At 35.3% G+C, this 20,003-nt stretch overlaps 1 protein-coding gene across 1 annotated transcript in view; it reads left to right on the forward strand.

Moving 5' to 3' along the window:
* The window catches only part of FBXL3 (F-box and leucine-rich repeat protein 3), a 21,508-nt gene extending 2,124 nt beyond the window's left edge, over positions 1 to 19,384 (forward strand). The window contains exons 2-5 of the mRNA XM_008570267.1: positions 3,472 to 3,820; positions 6,693 to 6,815; positions 9,613 to 9,784; positions 16,871 to 19,384. Of these exons, the coding sequence (XP_008568489.1) occupies positions 3,473 to 3,820; positions 6,693 to 6,815; positions 9,613 to 9,784; positions 16,871 to 17,514 (1,287 nt within the window). The 5' untranslated portion in view covers position 3,472 and the 3' untranslated portion in view covers positions 17,515 to 19,384. The remainder of the gene's footprint in view (positions 1 to 3,471; positions 3,821 to 6,692; positions 6,816 to 9,612; positions 9,785 to 16,870) is intronic.
* The last annotated feature ends 619 nt before the right edge of the window (positions 19,385 to 20,003 follow it).

Consider the following 20,003-nt stretch of genomic DNA (forward strand, 5'->3'; position numbering starts at 1 on the left):
CGGAAAAAAAGACAAAAAAAAAAAAAAAAAAAAAAATTGATGGAAATGTTAAGTTAGGCCCCTAGCTCCCTGTGTCGCCCAACTAGTCTGTAGTCTTTCCACATTAGATTGCTTTTTGTCACTTTGTTGTAATGTCATCCCCTCACCAAAGGCTCCAGTGGCCTAAGTTGCATTATTTGGGGCTTGGAAACGTTGCAGGAAATTAAACTGCCAGAGCCCTGAAGAGGGCTGGTTTTGGTGCTCTAGAAAGTCTTATTATCATTTATTGCCCAATTTGGGCCTCTGCACTGCTGTGCAAATATAAGAGATGTTTTACTTTGACTAAAAGTGAGAGATATAACGTTCACTGACGTAAATTATTGGCAGACTAGTGGATGCTCTGAATTGTTTAACATTCTATACAGCAGAGAGTTATGTGTTAATAAGTTCAATAAAATACTTTTGAAACCATTGTAAATTTCTGCATGAATAAATGAGCAACGTGAAAAAACTGACATTTAAAATTTTTTTAGGTGCCCACTCAATTCTGTTATTTAAATGCATAAATAAGGATAGTTCAGAGACCATTGTTATTGGCATTTGGCCTTACATTTTTTTCTATTGCTTAATATACTGTAATTATGACACCTTATAGTCACATTATGTATGACAATTAGCAGAATTTTGTTCAGTTATCCATAAACTACTAAGTGCTTAAAATATACTTTGGTGATCATAGTCTTTTTATATCTAGATCAAGAGATACTGTACCTTAGTGTTGCATACTTTTTTTTTTTTTAACATGTCACCTTTTCCTCCCCTGAAATTGGAAAGGTATTGAAATAGTCTTTATTTAAAATAGGATTGTAATAGACAAAAGAAAGTTTCTATTGTTAGGATCAGCAAAGTATTAGCAAAGATTATTGCGGGAATAAGGCTGCAGTCTTATTTTCGTTTATATATCCACACACTCTGGAGTAAAATGAGTCTTTCCATTTTTAAGTTGAATAGTTCTGGTTTTAGAAAACTTTTCTCCAGAAACAGGTGATTAGCATTCTATAATAAGGTGTAGAAATTATGAAGGCTGCCTCATTCTTTTTGAATCTCTGTATCTCAGAATTCTAAGTAGTTTTAGGTAGTCAGAAGGGAAATTATAAGCCCTGGGTGGCAAACTCTTTGTTCTTTGACCCAAATCTTATATGCTAGAATTAAAGTAAGCCTTCAGGATAAATTAAAGCAGAAAAATGGGTCATGATGACAGTGTTATCTCAACCTCTAGTGGGACATTATTATTGGGAGTGGTCTTTTTATATTACAGATTACATTGTAGTTATACTACCTTTTCTCTAAACATACTTCAAAAAAATCTATTTTTAGATTCACCCATAAGTTTCAGTCTTCCATAAAATTACCCTCTTGCTATCATTTCAGCCATCCTGTTTTCTCTCTTATCTCCCCCTGCTCAGTGGGGTATACATCATTTACATCACTTTATACACATATTTGGAAGTAGGAGCAATGAGAATAGGCAGTTTATTACACTTGCATTAAGACCTCCTGGGCTTATTTTCATGATATGAAGGCCATGCATGGCCTCTGCTTTTCTGTTTCTGCTGTCCAACCCCCAAACCTCTTTCACGAGTTTTGCTATGCTAGCTACTGGATAGAGAAAGTCTACAGAGACATGTTTGGTTTACAGTAATGCATAAGCACATCATTTATCTTACACAAGCATCGAAATTCTTACATGCACATGTGCCAGAAGAGAGTTGGAGCCACAGTCCATCTTTTTGTCTTTTTTTGTCTTTTTTCCGTGTCGGGCAACAGATCGCAACCCTCAGTGTTGCCCCCGGACCGGGACCGGCAACGGGATCGCAAGCCTCGGTGTTGCTCCCGCGCCTCGCTCAGCCAGTGAGCGGGAGCCGGTCTGTATGTGGGATCCGAACCCTCGGACGGGAGCGCCGCCGCGCTTCCCAAGCGGCGCACTATCCAGTGCGCCACCGGGCCGGCCCACAGTCCATCTTTTCGAAAGGCTGTGACCCCAAGTCTAGGTCCAAACCACTACCCTACCAAAACTCCCTAGAAACAAAAGTATTGCATTCTTTGAACTAAAGAGTCCCAGTGGTCTACAGTTACACTATTTAGATTAGAGCCTGCTATACTATTTTTCTAACAGAGCAAGATCTATTTTTATCTGATCACAATGTAATGCATTGACATTAAAAGAAATGTGTAAAATGTAGAAAGGAAAAGCATATTGACAAAAACAGATATATATATATATATCACCTATAATCCCGCCACCCACTGTTAGTTACTATAATAATTTGGTGAATTTACTTGCAGTGTGTGTTTCTCATACTACAAGCTTGTGTTTCTCTCTCTCTCTCTCTCTCACACACACACATTTTGTTTTAAAACAAAAATAGGATCATTCTTTGCCTTCTGGTTGGTAACCTCTTTTTTTACTGTGTTGTGCACTTTAATGTCTTTAATACTGGACTGCTTTCCTACACAAGAATTCAACAGTCATCTGTCTCCTTTCAAAAACCCTACTACTATTTCATTTCTCACAAAAACTGTATATCTTATTATCCCCGTTTTGCAAACTGAAGTACAGGAAGTGCAGGTAATTTGCTCAATAGGCAGTGAGAGATAGAGCCTGTATTCAAACCCAGGAAGCTTGGTTCCAGAGTCCATTCTCTTTACCCATAATACTGTTTTGCCACAAAAAGACTATCTTTCAAAGAAACAAATGAGAATACATAGAACAAACACATTAGTTCAGAAACACAGATTGGAGAAAACATTCCAACAGTAAGTGAGGAAGAAATTTCATTCCAGACCAAATAATGCATAGTAGGGGTGGGTTTACTTATTTTAAGCAGACGTTAAAAATGTCTGGTAGTAACATAACACAGACTATTCAGTGTGGAAGATCTTTTGGCTACTTAATCTACGTCTTCTCTGAAGGTTTTTGGGACCCTGGTCTGCCTTGCATTCAGGAACTCAAATATGGCAGATATCCTTATATAACTTTTAAGAATACTTTAGAAAGTATCACTCTAGGTTCTCTTTTATATTAATTTTAGTTTGTTGACTACAACTTTTAGAATATAAATTCTTTGTCTAGTTTCAAAATCATAATAAACTTTCCCCCCAAGTACAGTATAAATGTAAATGTTTTAACACCTGCCAAACCATAGTTTGTCTCCACTGGCATTTTTCATTGTAGTTTGTTTTGATATTCTTTGTTTAAAAACACTTGCCAGAAATGTATAGAATTTGTAAAACCATAGTTGGTTTCCACTGGCATTTTTCTATAGAGTATGTTTTGATATTCTTCTCCTTGAATTACTGGTCCAGTTCTTCCTACATATTTGTATCTGTAAACACACATACACATCTCAGTGACAGAAGAAGGAATTTGGGATTTATTTCTATTCAAAAGTTAAGTAGAATGAAAAAAAAATAATGCATTTTTCTGAATAGGATGAAACGAGGAGGAAGAGATAGTGACCATAATTCATCAGAAGAAGGTTCTGCAGAGAAATCCAAGAAATTGAGGACTACAAATGAGCATTCTCAGACTTGTGATTGGGGTAATCTCCTTCAGGACATTATTCTCCAAGTATTTAAGTATTTGCCTCTTCTTGACCGGGCTCATGCTTCACAAGTTTGCCGCAACTGGAACCAGGTATTTCACATGCCTGACTTGTGGAGATGTTTTGAATTTGAACTGAATCAGCCAGCTACATCTTATTTGAAAGCTACACATCCAGAGCTGATCAAACAGATTATTAAAAGACATTCAAATCATCTACAATATGTCAGTTTCAAGGTAATACTTTAAATCCTTCTTTTAAAACAATAAAGCATTTTTAGTGGTTTTTGTGGCCTAAACCAGTACATCTTCTCATGTATTTAGAATATTTGCTGTATAAGTGAAAGTGTTTAAAGATTTAGAATTATTGCATGCCTTAGAAGCTGTCACAAATAATTATGATATTTGATGGAGCTGAATTACTCCATTATAAGTATTATTAATTTTTAAAAAGAGTAAAAGCAGCCACTAAATAAGCATAAATCATTGACCAAAGCTGTCAGTTACATTGAATTGTGAACAAATTTGAGGAAAAAAAATATGCAATATAATAAATAAAAATTGGGGGATATTATCATTGGGTAGAACTTAATTGCTATTTCCATCTAACAGGGACTGAGTGTTACTTATTGATAGCTTTTCGATATGGTATCTTCAACTAAAAAGGAGGCATAGAAACTTTACGTAAAAGGTTTAGATGAATATATTTGAGAGAGAAATAGAGAAGGGTACATAGAAGAATGCCAAAGACAACTGTTTCTTTTCATTGCTGGAAGGGATGTATTGGAAATCATGCAGTGATGAGATAAATGAAGTGGAATGGCTTTTTAAGATGTCCGTAGTAGTTTAAGAAATTACAGTGGTTTATGTTTGTGAGTACAGAGGCTTGTCTTGTTTTGGGGATGAATAATGAAATGTGGGCATGTTCACTGAATCCTTAACACCAGATTTTTTTTTGTAGCAAACAGCTGGTAATTGTTGTTGAAAAGTAACCATACATGAATGCCCAATTTGCCTGTATGTAGCAGTTGCCAAACAGGCCAAGTTAAACCTAAATAAAGCAACAGTTCTTAACACGGATCTTCTTGCCATAACTAAAGAGTGTCATTTCCTCTTAGGTGGAGGTTACCTGCTTATTCTCCCATAATGTGTCCAAGGACGAGTAGAGACTTGGTGATGGTAGTGGTTGGGTATATTGTGGCCTTCTTTCCAGAAAAATGCGTGAAGGCACTTAGGTCAATGGGGGTAGGATTGCTAGGTTTAGGAAATAAATATATAGAATTCCTAGTTAAATTTGAATTTTAGATAATCAGTGAATAATATTTAGTATAGATATGTCCTATGCAGTGTTTGGGACATACTTAATACAGAAAAATATTTGTTGTTTATGTGAAATTAAAATTTAATTGGATGTCTTGTACATTATCTGGCAGCCCTAACTGGGGCAAAGGTCAGAGATTGGTGGGGGATTAGACAAGCACAGATCCAGGCGCTCTTCATCTCCTTGCCGCTCCAGGAAAGAAACCCGAAGAGCCATCCCTTCGGTTTTAGCCATCTTTTGAGTTGTCTAAGAGTGTTCCAGTGGTAAATGCTGTAAAAAGATGAGTATAATACATTCATCTGATGGGCTTTAAAAACCAATTCTATCCGGTAGATTGGCTGGGTCAGTTTTATTCTTTTATAGCCCTATGACACAATTCAGGTCTATCTAACTTGTATAATGTTCATAAAACCATTTGTGCTATAAGTTTAATGCTTTTTGTTAGGGACTGTTTATTTTCCTGAGGAAATAATTTCTGATTTACTAAAAGAGCCACATCACAGGATTCTTCTGGGCTGTCCTGATAATATTTGTTTGTCCTCATTGACTGTAGGCCAAAGGGGCTTGTAGTCAGAGTTATTAGTCTGAAACAGAAGTTCTTAAACTGTATGTACATCAGAAACACCTGGAAGATTGGAAAGACAGAGATTGCTGAGTTCCATCACCAGAGTTTCTGGTTCAGATGGTATTGGTTGGACATGAGAATGTGCATATCTAACACAGTTCCAGGTGATGTCCATGTTGCTGGTCAAGGTACCACATTTTGGAACCACTGGTGCAAAGAAGCTTAGCCAAAGGATAATATTATAAACAGCTCTGAAATTGTAATATAAATTACTATATTAGTTTTACAACCAGCTCTTAACATTTTTGGGATAAGGTAATGTATGTGAAACGAAATTAAAGTAATGATATTACTTTTAACTCTTCTGTTTTAAGATGGTTTTTAGCCCGGGGAACAACTAACTTTTTAAGAGAAAAGCTCCCTATATCCTTGAGGGGTTTTCTTGGATGTATTACCATTCCCCCAGGAAATATCTATGCAGAAGAATGTGTGAGAGCTGCTACCTCTTTTTTTTTTTTTAGCCCGGGGAACAACTAACTTTTTAAGAGAAAAGCTCCCTATATCCTTGAGGGGTTTTCTTGGATGTATTACCGTTCCCCCAGGAAATATCTATGCAGAAGAATGTGTGAGAGCTGCTACCTCTTTTTTTTTTTTTTTTTTTTTTTTTTTTTTTAACTTTGGCAGCTGGCAGGCCAGGGGATCTGATACCTTTTATTTGGTTCAGATTTTCATGCTTGACTGGTTGGGGACCCTCATATTTTACTTCATGTGAAGTAAAACAAATGAATGAATCCCAGGTTGTGATTCATCAGAACATTCTAAGTAAATATTCAGTTTCTGGTACCTTGGAACATGTGTACTATGGGCACTGTATTTACATATATTATGTGTTCCACTACCAGATATATAATTACTTTTCAGAGACTATAAATTGATTTATTGCACTAGTTTGTACAGTTTGGAATAAATCAACTTAAAAATCAAGCCCTTTCAACATTAAATATATATCTCATAATAAAATCTGTCTTGACAGTTGCCCTTATAATTTTTCCGAGGGGCTCAGAAAAGGCTGAAGTTGTAGGTGAAGGTGGATGTTTGAAAGAAAAAATATTCTTTAAATTATAATGCAATAAACTAATAACTATATTCTTGTTTATGTAAAAATAAGGTATGTACAGAGAAATGTAAATATTGCATGGGTAAATGGTGTTTTTTTCCCTAAGGTGGACAGCAGCAAAGAGTCAGCTGAAGCAGCTTGTGATATATTATCACAACTTGTGAATTGCTCTTTAAAAACACTTGGGCTTATTTCAACTGCTCGACCAAGCTTTATGGATTTACCAAAGGTACCTGCTCGTTTTGTTTTATAGCTGTTACTGAGAAATCAAATGAAAGCCTAACCATTTTTTGTGTTGCCAGTGAAGAGTATAAGAAAAATAGTATATATATGTGCTGGAAAACCACTTAGTATTTAAAATGTTAATTTCAAAAATGGTGTTTTTTTTTTTTAAAAAGATGACCGGTAAGGGGATCTCAACCCTCGGCTTGGTGTTGTCAGCACCACGCTCAGCCAGTGAGCAAACCGGCCATCCCTATATGGGATCCGAACCTGTGGCCTTGGTGTTATCAACACCGCACTCTCCCGAGTGAGCCACGGGCCGGCCCGTGTTTTTTAAAAATGCTTTACTTTGTGCTTCTTCATTGGTGAGGTTAAAGGGTAAATGAATTTTCAAAGGATTCTGTAGGAAGTGCTAAAGTAAACTAAGTAAAACTGAGAAACAAGCATATTAGAAAAAGGAGACGTGTAGGTGCTCCTTTTGGGTCTTTTAGAGCAGATTAGTGAAGTTAGGATCAAAAAAAATAGAAAGTGCCAGTAGGGAGAGCAGATATAGCTAACTTATAAAGTCTGTGGCAAGAGTTAACTGTTTATATTCATATATATGATCTAACATGATCCTGTACATAATTGGAAATAGTCTTCCTCTCTTCTTCCTCTTCATTCTCTTTGTCTCTCCCTCCTTCTGTCTCTGTCTCTGTCTCTCTCTCTCTCAGCTGTTCTCTTAAAACAGGAAAATAAGGGTGTGTTTTTTGAAAGGCAACTTGATAAAGCCCCCTGAGTATGTTAACTAATGTTCAGTAGGTTAGTATCCAGCAATAATTTGAAAGTTGTTTTTTTTTTCCAGATTACTCCACAAGCTAAAATAGACACCCTTTTAAACACTTAACAGTTGAATTTACTAGGAAAATTCAGGAAGGAATATTACTAAATATCGAGTATATATCATAACCCAGGTTGTTGTTTCAACAGAATACCAGTACCAAATGTATCACTAGTTGATTTCAAAGTCTTAAGTTGATTTTTTAAAAGTTTCATTAAATGTATGTGTACGCTTTGAGACAAAATAAGGGAAATGGGCAAGAGAATTTGTTCATTTTAACATCTTAAGATCCTATGTACACGAATTAGGTCACTGTGGTTCTCAGACTTAATTTTGAATTCCTGTCTCTATTCCAAATTTGGTATGATTTCAAGTCTTCCCTTCCTGCAAGCAGTCCAGGTGATTCTGATTAAGTTGGTTCGAGGACTTCACTCTAAGGAACATTGAATTACACAGTATAGTACCACCTTTTTCAAGCTTCACATGGGAAGTGAAATGTTCTGAACTGATTTTCTATATACCTATCATAGTTAAAAAACAAATACACATATTCATGTATATGGTATATATAAAATATCCCATATTAAATGGTATGTTGAACATAATTTCCTTCTTTTTTTATTACTTGGTGATATCATTGTGCACATATCGAGTCCTAACTGGGAACTATTGATGCAGCTAGGACTGCTTCTTTCCTTATTAAGTGGGCCCAGGATGCTTATACAGTTTTCCTTTTTTTCTTTTCCTTTTATGGCTTTTGTAGAAGATTGAAATAGGTGTTGCTAAATGTTTTGGAAATCCTGGAGAACTGAAGAGATCATAGAAGTATTTGATCAGAGCTAAATCGGGGAAATGGGGGAAAATGTCAGTGATGCAGTCATGAGCATCTAATGAAGAAATGTGATTGTACAATATAATTGAGTTTGATATGAAAATATTGAGACATGTTTAACATTTAAGTAGTTAAACAGTTACTTAGTCAAAGTAAGTAGTTAATCAGTTATTTAATCATGGTAGGGAAAGAGTAAATTAGGGAATGTGACTGAGAAGGTAGTGTTTCATTGTACTCTCTTGGCTATTAACCTCATCCTTTTTTTACTGCTGTAGAGAATTTACAAAGCTGAGTGCAGGATGAGGTTGATTATGTATAGGGGTGTCTTAGAGCATGTATTGGCCTTTCTTTCCTTACTGTCCTGAATTCTTTGCACATTGTTTATAGCTTCTTATCTCAGGTCTGATTCCAAGTCACATGTATTATCATATTTTAATCCTTGTTTCCTAACAGTGGTTCCTTTAGGTCATATAATTATCTAAAAGGTAATTATATGTATATAATAAATTGAATGATACTCATTGGTACATTTGTGGACAAAATACGTTAAGATAAAATAGAAGGCTTGAAAATATTGTATATAATTAAACATATTTGAGGGAGTTTTAATTTGGAATTTTATTTAAGCATGATTTTGGTTGTTTTAGAATCAAATTTTGTATGAGCTTTCATGTTCCAAATGAGTCATAGCTTTTGAATTGATCGACTGTTAATATTAATTTTTAATGATTGTGCTAATAGTTATTACTATTTTAATGGTCATAACTATCAAAAAGGAAAAAAAAAATGCAGTTCAGTGTTAAAAAAACACTAGAGTAGAGTTTCCAGATATGATGAAGTGTCTGCAAGGTATTCTGAACCTGGGTTCCAGAATTCCTCTTTTTTACTTACCAATGGTTGTTACGATTTTGAATCACTCATTTTGAGTGAGGTTTGAAATGCTTTTTTCTCCTGCAGGTAAAAAGGCTCGTCTCAAGATGGCAGATAGTAACCTCTTTTTACCACACTTCCAACAACAGTGAAGGGGCACTACTCCTAAAACAGTTGTGAAATATGTCATTAGGGTTCAGATGAACCATATTTGGTATTATATGGAAACTTAAATTCTCATATCTAAAAATTGAAATAATGTTTTAACTTTTTGCTTTTTAGTCTCATTTTATCTCTGCACTGACAGTTGTGTTTGTAAACTCCAAATCTCTGTCCTCGCTGAAGATAGATGATACCCCAGTAGATGATCCATCCCTCAAAGTACTAGTGGCCAACAACAGTGATACACTCAAGCTGCTAAAAATGAGCAGCTGTCCTCACGTCTCTCCAGCAGGTGTGTTGTGTTTTTTGCTGGACACATTTTAGTAAAATGTGTTGATGTGTTTATCAGATTAAGAAAAACTGTGATCATTAATCTTGAAGGTAGGTTAAAGTGACTATTTCATCACTTTTGCATTAAAGTATTTTTAGTGTCGTAATATAATAGCATAAATTCTGTACTGTTACTAGCCTAGACACTGACTTTCAGCTTATTTTCTAATCTTATTTGGCAATTTGTGTACTGCATGTGCTGGAAAATGAATAAAAAAAAGAAAAAAGGAAAGGAAAGGTTTCCTTGGGGTGTCCCGTTAGGTAAAATAGTCAAGTTGAGCTAACAGGGTAGGTTTTGAGTCATAGTAGTCACATAATTGCTTTCTTCGGTTTTGAGTCATAGTAGTCACATAATTGCTTTCTTCTTTTTATGTAGAGGTAGAAGAGTTGTACTTAATTTGTTGCCTTACATTTTGCAAAATAATGGTTTTCCTAAGTTGCATCTTGGAGCTGAGAACCCATCAAATGGGGGAATAGCATTACAAAAGCTCTTTCCAACTTCTCGTGTCGAATTTTCTGGGTATTACTACATTATTCAGTTTGAAATTGTTTAAATTCCAGATGATTTGTATTGAAGTATAAACCCAAATTTCATATTACTGTCTATTGCTTCACTCCTGACTTCTCCCATTATTCACGTCCCGGGATCCTGATCTTTTAGCTGTGTTATTTAGGAAACCTTTTCTTTAAGGGACAATGTTAAAATCTTCGATGTCTTAACAAAACTCTTCCTTCCTCTTGGTATAACTAAAGCGTGGCCTTCTTTTTTTTTTTTTTTCCTTTTTTGTCTTTTTTACTGACCAGTAACGGGATCGCAACCCTCGGTGTTGCACCCGCACCACGCTCAGCCAGTGAGCGGGAACCGGTCTCCACATGGGATCCGAACCCTCGGCGGGAGCGCCACCACACTCCCAAGGGGTGCACTCTCCAGTGCGCCACCGGGCCGGCCCAAGCCTGGCCTTCTACCAAGGAAATGATTCACTCTCTCTGATGGAGATTACTTGCTCATTCTCCCAAGTTTCCTATAAGGAGGATCTTGGTGATGGGAATGGCTAAGTCTCCTGTTGTATTTTCCTAGCCCTCTCTGCCACTTACTAGGTTATCATTGAAAGGTATTATAAAAGTTAAGAAGAATAGGCTTTGGCAGCTACTTATGTGACCTTGATGACATTTTACTATCTACTATATGAGTCTGCTATGAGAGTAAGGTTCAAATTTCATAGCTTCATAGTGTACAAGGTCCTTTTTATGCTGACTTCCACCTGTCTCTTTAATCTTATTCTGCTACTCACTCATATGCAGCTTTTACTCGAGCCCTATGGAACTACATAAGAGTTCTTTGTTTGTACCTTTGGTATGGTGAGTATGCTGTGCCCTGTGGACTACTTTTAAGGATTTTTAACTTCATGTAGCTAACTCCAGCTCAGCGTTTAAAATTCAACTCACGTATTGCCTGTTTTGATCCCTCTCTTCCTTTCTGGTTTAGATTTCCCCACCTGTATGTTTCCATAGCAGTAGCACTCTGAGCATAAGTGATAGCGACTGATAGCATTTACCATGAGAGCCTTTGGGTCTCTGGTTTCTCCGTGAAACTGTGAGCTCATTATTCTCTTTGTCCTAGTACATCCCATGTGTGTTTATTTTTATTAAATATACCCATCGGTTGTGATAGTATAGTATAAGCTTGCTTGGTCCCACCTAATGACTTTGGGAATTGTTTAGTAAGGGAAGAGAAAGAACACTTGTAATATGAGGGGTCTTCAAAAAGTTCATGGAAAGATTTGTATTATCTTTTAATTCTATTTTCCCACAAACTTTTTGAAGTATCCTCATATTTTTTTTGGTGGGGGGGGAGGGTGGCTGGCCGGTATGGCTCTCATACTTTTTAATTGAAGAGTGTAACCAGAGATTTTAAAATTTAACTTATTTACATATCTTTCTATATTTTGCATATTTGGAGAGTTTCTTTCTCTAAGTTGAAATTATGGGCTACTATTCTACTTTCTGATCTATTTTCTTCACTTAACATTTTATCAATCTTTTTTCCCATTTCATATGGTAATTATAATTGTCTATAACCGGACCTCTAGGAAGCATTTGACACTAGAGACAGCTGCTTTTTTGATATCATATTCCTGATTTTCCTCCTTCCTCTCTGTTCCTACATGGTTTCTCTTTTCATTCCTTAAATTTTGGTTTTTCACTGTGTTCTGTACTGGGTTCTTTTTTGTTGTGTTCTGTAAACTCTGGGCTGTTTCATTATATTCCGTGGCTTCACTTTTGCTCCATGTGTTAAAACCTCCTCCTTTCAGTGTCTCTAGAACTCCAGAGCTATGTGTTGAACTGCTGACAGCCCAGTGCTCTAGAATGTCTCACTGGTAGTTCAGACTAAAGAACTTCCCTTCTCCCTCTTTCCGTATCTCTTCCTCTTCCCGTTTTACTGTCTCAGTGAATGGCATCATCCTTCTAGTTGTCAGGGATTTGACAGTCTTCCTTGATTCCTCCTACCCATTCTTTCTACATTCCTTCAGTCGCTGAGGTCTGGTGACTCCATCACCAAAATATGCCTTGAATCTCTCTACTTTTCTCCATCTCCACTCTAACTATTCTAGGCCAGACCACCATAATCTTTGTGCAGTACTCTCTTAACTGATTTCCTAACTTACAGCCTTGCTCTTCTATAATCTGATTTCCATGCCACAGGGAGAGTAATCTTTCTAAAATGTAAAGTTTTTTTTTTTTTCCCCCTCCATTTTCCTTCAGAACTTCTTACCATGCTTTGGATAAAACCCAAACTTCTTACCTATGCTCACAGGGTCCAGTATGATCTAGCCCTTACCTATTATTGGGCTTCAACCTTTGATATTCACTGTTTTGAGCACCTTCAGTTCTTAGAATGCTTGTGTTTTTTTCCATGTCTGGGTGTTCACAAAGGAGATAATATTCTCTTTCCTTTTCCATTTTCCTTTTGCCCTACCCCGATCCTTCTAATTTTTTAGGTCTGTATTTCTTCTAGGAAATCTTCCCTACTTCTCTTTTATGAGCTCCCACAGCATACTTATTTAATTATTGGCTGCCTCCTATTAGGATAAGAATGTCTTGTTCTTGTTGTAGCTTTACTATCCTAGCACCTGTTATTTAAGATACTCATCAATTACCAGCTGAACTAATTAACATTTAGTTACTTAGTATTCTACCTTGTTGATAAGCCAACATTTGCACTACTTCTTCTAAGGTTGGACACTTAGTTTGTTTCCACTTTTTTGCTGTGATTAAAAAAAAAATTTCTTGATAACTAATGTTGTTGGGTATCTTTTCATGTGCTTATTGGCCATTTGTATATCTTTGGAAAAATGTCTATTCAAATCCTTTGCCTATTTTTTAATTGGGTTATTTGTTTTTTATTATTGAGTTGTAATAGTTTAGCAGTTTTATTTTTCTCACTATGCTGTGTTATGTATTTAAACACTTGTTACTACATATTAGTTTTCTTTGGCACATAGGAAGCAGTTTGCTTCTATTAATTTCTTCCTTAGGGCAAATTCTTAAGAAGTGGAAGTCCTAAGTCAAAGGGTTCAAATCTCTTTTATGCTTCTTGCCATCTTTCTTCCCGAATGAATTTGTAATACCACAAATAATATACTGGTTTTGCAACACTTTGTTGAAATGTAATTCACATACCATACAATTCTCATTTAAAGTGTACAGTTTAATGGCTTTTGGTATTTTTGGCAGAGTAGTGCATCTATCACCACAATCAGTTTTAGAACATTTTCATTATTTCCAAAAGAAACCACATACCTCTTCGCTGTTGCCCCTAAAACTCCATCCCATCTGTTCCTAGGCAACCACTAATCTATTTTCTGTCTCTATAGATTTGCCTATTCTGGACATTTCATATCAATGGCATCATACCATATGTGGTCTTTTGTTTTTGGCTTCTTTCATTTAGCATGTTTTCCATGTTAATGCATGTTGTATCATGTATCAGAGCTTCATTTCTTTTTGTTACCCACTAATATTTCATTGCGTGGATATACCACATTATCTATTGATCAGTTGATGGATGTTTGGGTTGTTGCCACCTTTTAACTGTCATGAATAATGCTGCTGTGTACATTCATGTATAAGTTTGGGTGGGCATATGGTTTAATTGCTCTTAGGTATATACCTACTAATGGAACTGCTGGATCATATCGTAACTCTGTTTACCCATTTGAGGAACTTCCAGACTGTTTTTCCAAAGCAGCGGTACCATTTTACATTCCTACTAGCAGTGTGTGAGGGTTCCAGCTTTTCCGCATCTGAACACTTGTTGTCTTTTTCATTATAGCCATTCTAGCAGGTGTAAACTACTATCTTATTGTGGTTTTGATTTGCATTTTTTTCATGAAAGATAATATTGGGTATCTTTTCATGTGCTTATTGGCCACTTGTATATTTTCTGTGGAAAACTGTCTATTCACATCCTTTTCCTATATTTTAATGGGGTGATTTGTCTTTTTATTATTGAGTTGTAATAGTTTACCAGTTTTATTTTATCTTTCTCACTGTGTTGTGTTATGTATTTAAACACTTGTATTTACTTATTAGTTTTCTGTTGCTGCATAACTAACTACAAATATAACAGCTTATATCAATACCCATTATTAGTTCCATAGTTCTGTAGGTCAGGGCTGTGGGCATGTCTCAACTGGCTTCTCTGCTTATGCCCTTAAAAGGCTTAAAGTGTCAGACAGGCTGGGCTATTATTCGGAGGCTCTAGGGAAGAATTCTCTTCCACACTTATTCATATTGTTGGCTGAATTCAATTCCTTGCGGTTGTAGGACATATCATTTCCTTACTGGCTGTCAGCAAGAGGCTGCTTGGGGGTCTCTCTCTTCTCTTAGAGGCTGCCTACATTCTTTCTTTTTTGGCCCCTCCATCTTAAAGCCAGCAGTAACATTGAATTCCTCTTTATGCTTTGAATCTCTCTTCCTCTTCTGCAACCAGCCAGAGAAAACTGCTTTTAAAAGGGTTCCTCCTCGTGTGATTAGATTTGGACTACCCAGATAATCTATCTTATATGGCCAGCTGTGCCATATAACATAATCAACGGTGTGGTATCTTATCACATTCACAGATATCAGGCATAAGGATGTGGAATCTTGGGGGCGATATTTATTTATTTATTTATTTTTAATTAATTTTTATTTTAAAGATGACCGGTAAGGGGATCTTAACCCTTGGCTGGGTGTTGTCAGCACCACGCTCAGCCAGTGAGCGAACCGGCCATCCCTATCTAGGATCCAAACCGCTGGCCTTGGTGTTATCAGCACCGCACTCTCCTGAGTGAGCCACGGGCCAGCCCGGGGGGGCCATAATTAGAATTATGCCTGCCATCGCTGTTTTAGTAGTTATTAAATGATTTCTCAAAGTTTCTTTTATTTGGTTACCACTTTCCATGTGTTTTTCTTTCTTTTTTTATCAAGCTTTTTGAGATTACAAAGAACAGAGATATGCAGTCAGGTGACCTGGGAAGATCAGGGTGTTTTTTAGTGTACATTCATACCTTGTGGAGAACAGAAACTTTGTAGTGGCTGAATAGTGAAGTACAGATGTCCATTCCTCCCTCTTCTTGTGACTCATTGTGGTGATTCAGTTTCTCTCTCCTCTGCTTCTGTTGCCTGACTTCTCCTCTCACTGCTGTAAAGCTTTGGCTTATTGGTGGCCTCTGTCTCATCACTTCTTAATAGTTAAGTGCATGAACTTAAGAGTCACTTAGCTTGTGTTTGTTTTCCAGCTTTGATATCTTTAGCTAGCTGCCTTAATTTCAAAATATAAATAATATCTAGTTTTCCACAGTTTTTGAGTATTTGTGGGATAACATTTAGTACATGGCATATCAACCTTACACAGTAAATAGTAGGTGAAAATATGATGTATGTTTTGTTGTGTTTGTAAACATAAGAAGTGGATTGAGTGGGTTATTTATCAGGTTGCATAGGGTGCCTCTTTGGGGTAGTCTTATGTCGTTTAACCAGGGATACGTTCTGAGAAATGTGTCATTAGGCAATTTTGTCATCATGCAAACATCATAGAGTGTACATAGATGGTATAGCCTTCTATATATCTAGGCTATATGGTATTGTCATTATATTGTGGGACTACTGTGTGCGATCCATTGTCAACAGAGACGTCCTTATATGGCGCATGACTGTAATAGGCTACTTGAAGATCAAATATTGATCTTTGGTATGAAGTCATCTGTTGCTAGGGTAATAGTTTTGGGCAGTTATGAAGCATTGTGCCTTAAGGATAGAGAACAGTGTAAGGAACTGCTTTCTGGGTGTGTTAGAGCTTCAAAAGTCAAAATGTGTATTTCTGTTGATGTGAATTGGGTGGTTATCTTTGACTTTTTTTTCTTTTTCTTTTGGCAGCTGACTGGTACAGGAATTCTTAGACTCAATTTTCTAGTAATATCATTTTTTCTTAGAAATGTGATAAGCTATACTATTAGCAATTGAACTGTTGATCATCTGATGGAAATCTTCTTTATTTTGTAAATGCTTTAGTTATGGAAATCATAGTTTTTATATGATTATATCTTATCCTATTTCTTCTCATTATGGTTAGGTTTTGAATTTAAAAAAATGTCCTTTGGCTTCTGTTGCAGTGATCATGTAATTTTTCTTACTTAATCTGTGAGTTTAGTGGTAGTAATAATTTTTTTTTTTAAATACAGTACTGTACATGCATTACTCGGATAAATTTTAGTCATGGTATATTTTTAAAATGACGTTACTAATTATAATTTTTCTGAGCTGATAAGTAAGCTTTCTTTTTAAGGTATTGGATTTAGAATTGGTTTCATTTTCTTGTAGACAAAATTAGTAATGGCTTTAAAAAGTTTGTGACTTCTGCTAATTCAGCTATACAGCTAAATTTTAAATTGTATAGCTTTGTGGTAAGGAAAATATGGCAAAATTTTGTGGACATGTACTCGATTGAATATTTGAATAGATGAACTTGTACAAAAACTTATAATTAATTTTTTTTTCTTCCAAGGTATCCTTTGTGTAGCTGATCAGTGTCATGGTTTACGAGAACTGGCCCTGAACTACCACTTACTAAGTGATGAGTTGCTACTTGCTTTGTCTTCTGAAAAACACGTTCGATTAGAACATTTGCGCATTGATGTAGTCAGTGAGAATCCTGGACAGACACACTTCCATACTATTCAGAAGAGCAGCTGGGATGCTTTCATCAGACATTCACCCAAAGTGAACTTAGTGATGTATTTTTTTTTATATGAAGAGGAATTCGACCCATTCTTTCGTTATGAAATACCTGCCACCCATCTTTACTTTGGGAGATCAGTAAGCAAAGATGTGCTTGGCCGTGTGGGAATGACATGCCCTAGACTAGTTGAACTAGTAGTGTGTGCTAATGGATTACGGCCACTTGATGAAGAGTTAATTCGCATTGCAGAACGCTGCAAAAATTTGTCAGCTATCGGACTAGGGGAATGTGAAGTCTCATGTAGTGCCTTTGTTGAATTTGTGAAGATGTGCGGTGGCCGCCTGTCTCAGTTATCCATTATGGAAGAAGTATTAATTCCTGACCAAAAGTATAGTTTGGAGCAGATTCATTGGGAAGTGTCTAAGCATCTTGGTAGGATGTGGTTTCCAGATATGATGCCCACTTGGTAAAGACGTGATGTAGGGCACCTTAACTTCAAGCAAATGTATTATGTAAAAGCTTATTTGCTATAGTTCTGATATAATTCTACTATTTTGTGGCACAGAAATTTGATATCTTCAGTGTGTATAAAGGATTGTTTAATGGAAGACCCACAGATCAGTTTTCATTAGAAAGCTCCATTTGTTTCTTTAGCCTAACAGCAATCAAATCTCTGAAAATTAAAAAAACCCACACATGGTTGGGATGTGAAAGTAATAACCAGTTATAAAGACTAAACAGTTTATAGTCTGAAGGAAACCAAACCTATACATTATAATATACAAGAAATACTAATAGGTTTTCCTAAATGTTATGTTCTCTATGCATTTTTAAAAAAATTTAAACTTGACATTGTAGGGTCTTCAGTTATACATACACCTGTTATAAGGTGTTTAATACAGCTCAGGAAAGTGAGCATTTTGTGGGAAAAATGTAGGGTATATGTAATGAAAAAGATTGGTTGAATGTTCTCAAATGTTATAAGCTGCTTAAAGAAAGAGGTTATATATAAGTAATTGGATCACTTAGAAAACTGATAAATGTCACACAGTGGTTATTATAGAAGGATTATACACAGAGCCAAGATCAAATTAAAAGAAAATAAATGGAATAAGGGAGGTAGTTTTTGCTTTGTATAAACTTTTAGACTTGTTCTGTAATCTGCTAAATCACATAAATTCTTTTCCGTGATAATATTACTATATATGTGGCACTTGAGACCTTGTATGTAAAGTAAGGAATGCTTTACCAGTTGTCCTTGGTTTTATCTTTGTTTAAACTAGTTTTGAAGCATTATACAGTAATTGAAAGAAAAAACTTATCTATTAAAAAAGCCAAATTGAAATAATTAAAGATAGAACTTGAAAATGTTCATGAATTGTTTCCATGAAAGAGTATTAGTCTTCAGTGAATTTTAGTGATGGCTCACTTTTCCATTTTGGAATTATATAGTTATGTAAGTAGAATTCTAAAAAGTCATAAAAGGAGCACCACTGTACAGTTCCGCACAAATAGTAAATTTAAAAGGATATATTTAAGTTCATAATCATATTTTTGAGTAAATTTGCTCAGTGAACTGGAAAGTTTTAATAGAAAAATGTCTACAGTTTTTGGGACTGTTAATTTGGTTAAAGTGATATTTTATATTATTCAAATTAGCATTTTATATTACTTTCATATGAATAAAGGTAATCCATGCATTGTAGAGTCTATAAAAATCGTTTTGGGTTACATTTCGTTTTATAGATTATATAAACTTTGATTCTGGGCACTAGTGCTAGTAGATATAACCCTCCTAAAGGAAATTAGAAGTGATTTATCCCCAGTGGAATATTTGAGATGGCTCTCTTCAGTGGTGTGACTTTTAGAAACTATCTCAGTAGTCATGACACCTAACAGTCTTACAGAAGTAATCTATTTTTAAAATAGATGACCTTCCTAGGAATAAAGTTAAAAGTGATATTCTACATAATTTTTTTCAAAAGTGATGGTAGCCCCATATAAAGAAGAAAAAGGCTGACCCAGTCTTGAAAATTAAAAGCTATTGTAGTATTTCCCCTCTTACTAAATAGTAAAAAGCTTCTATTGTACAAGAAATGCCTGTGCTAGTGAATTTTTTTTTTTCTTGAACAACTTTGGAAAATGGATTTGACAGTATACAATCAGTTTTAACCACAGCTTTATTTGGAAATTTACTTTTTGTACAAATTGAATATATATAATGCTTGAAATATTTTGTCACTTTATAAGCAAAATGTATTGCACTTAAATTGTTTATACTGTAAAGTATATGTTAAATGCTTTTTATCAATTTGAGAATAAAGATAGTTACTAAGCCTATTGTATTAGTTTTTAAAAACTACCCAAACATATGAGAATACTTCAAAAAGTTCATGGAAAGATTTGTATTATCTTTTAATTCTGTTTTTCCATGAATTTTTTAAGTATCCTCGTATATACTTACCTGATTCAAAAGTAGCTAAACTTACAAATTTATGGTTTTAGTTTCAAATCCATAATATAATGTTAAAACAAAGTTCATGGTAGACTGTTTTTTTTTGATGATACAAGGTTAGGCACATGGAATCCATTCTTGAAATAAGCTCTGATGTCTAAAGTGATATGAAATTAAAAATCTACCATGAAATGTAAATTTACTTTTTAAGTTTCATACAGAAAATGATTAAAGATAAGAAATAGGTTCTTTCTGCCTTCAGAACAAGAATTTATAAACACATTTAGGAACAGAATTCTCAGTCTTAAAGGGTCCTTGAACCCAGCTAGCCTTTTAGAAAGAAATGTCGTTATATAAATGATAATAATTTTTAAACTATTGAGTTGAAATTATTTTCATCTTCTGTCTTAACAGCTCTCAGGAAATAACTTCAATTTACCTTGGTAATCTGGGCTATTTTAACAGTATTACTAGCAAAAACAGCCATGATTGAAGATTAAATCA

Source organism: Galeopterus variegatus, unplaced genomic scaffold, assembly GCF_000696425.1.
Source record: "Galeopterus variegatus unplaced genomic scaffold, G_variegatus-3.0.2 Scaffold587, whole genome shotgun sequence".
Classification (NCBI taxonomy): Eukaryota; Metazoa; Chordata; class Mammalia; order Dermoptera; family Cynocephalidae; genus Galeopterus; species Galeopterus variegatus.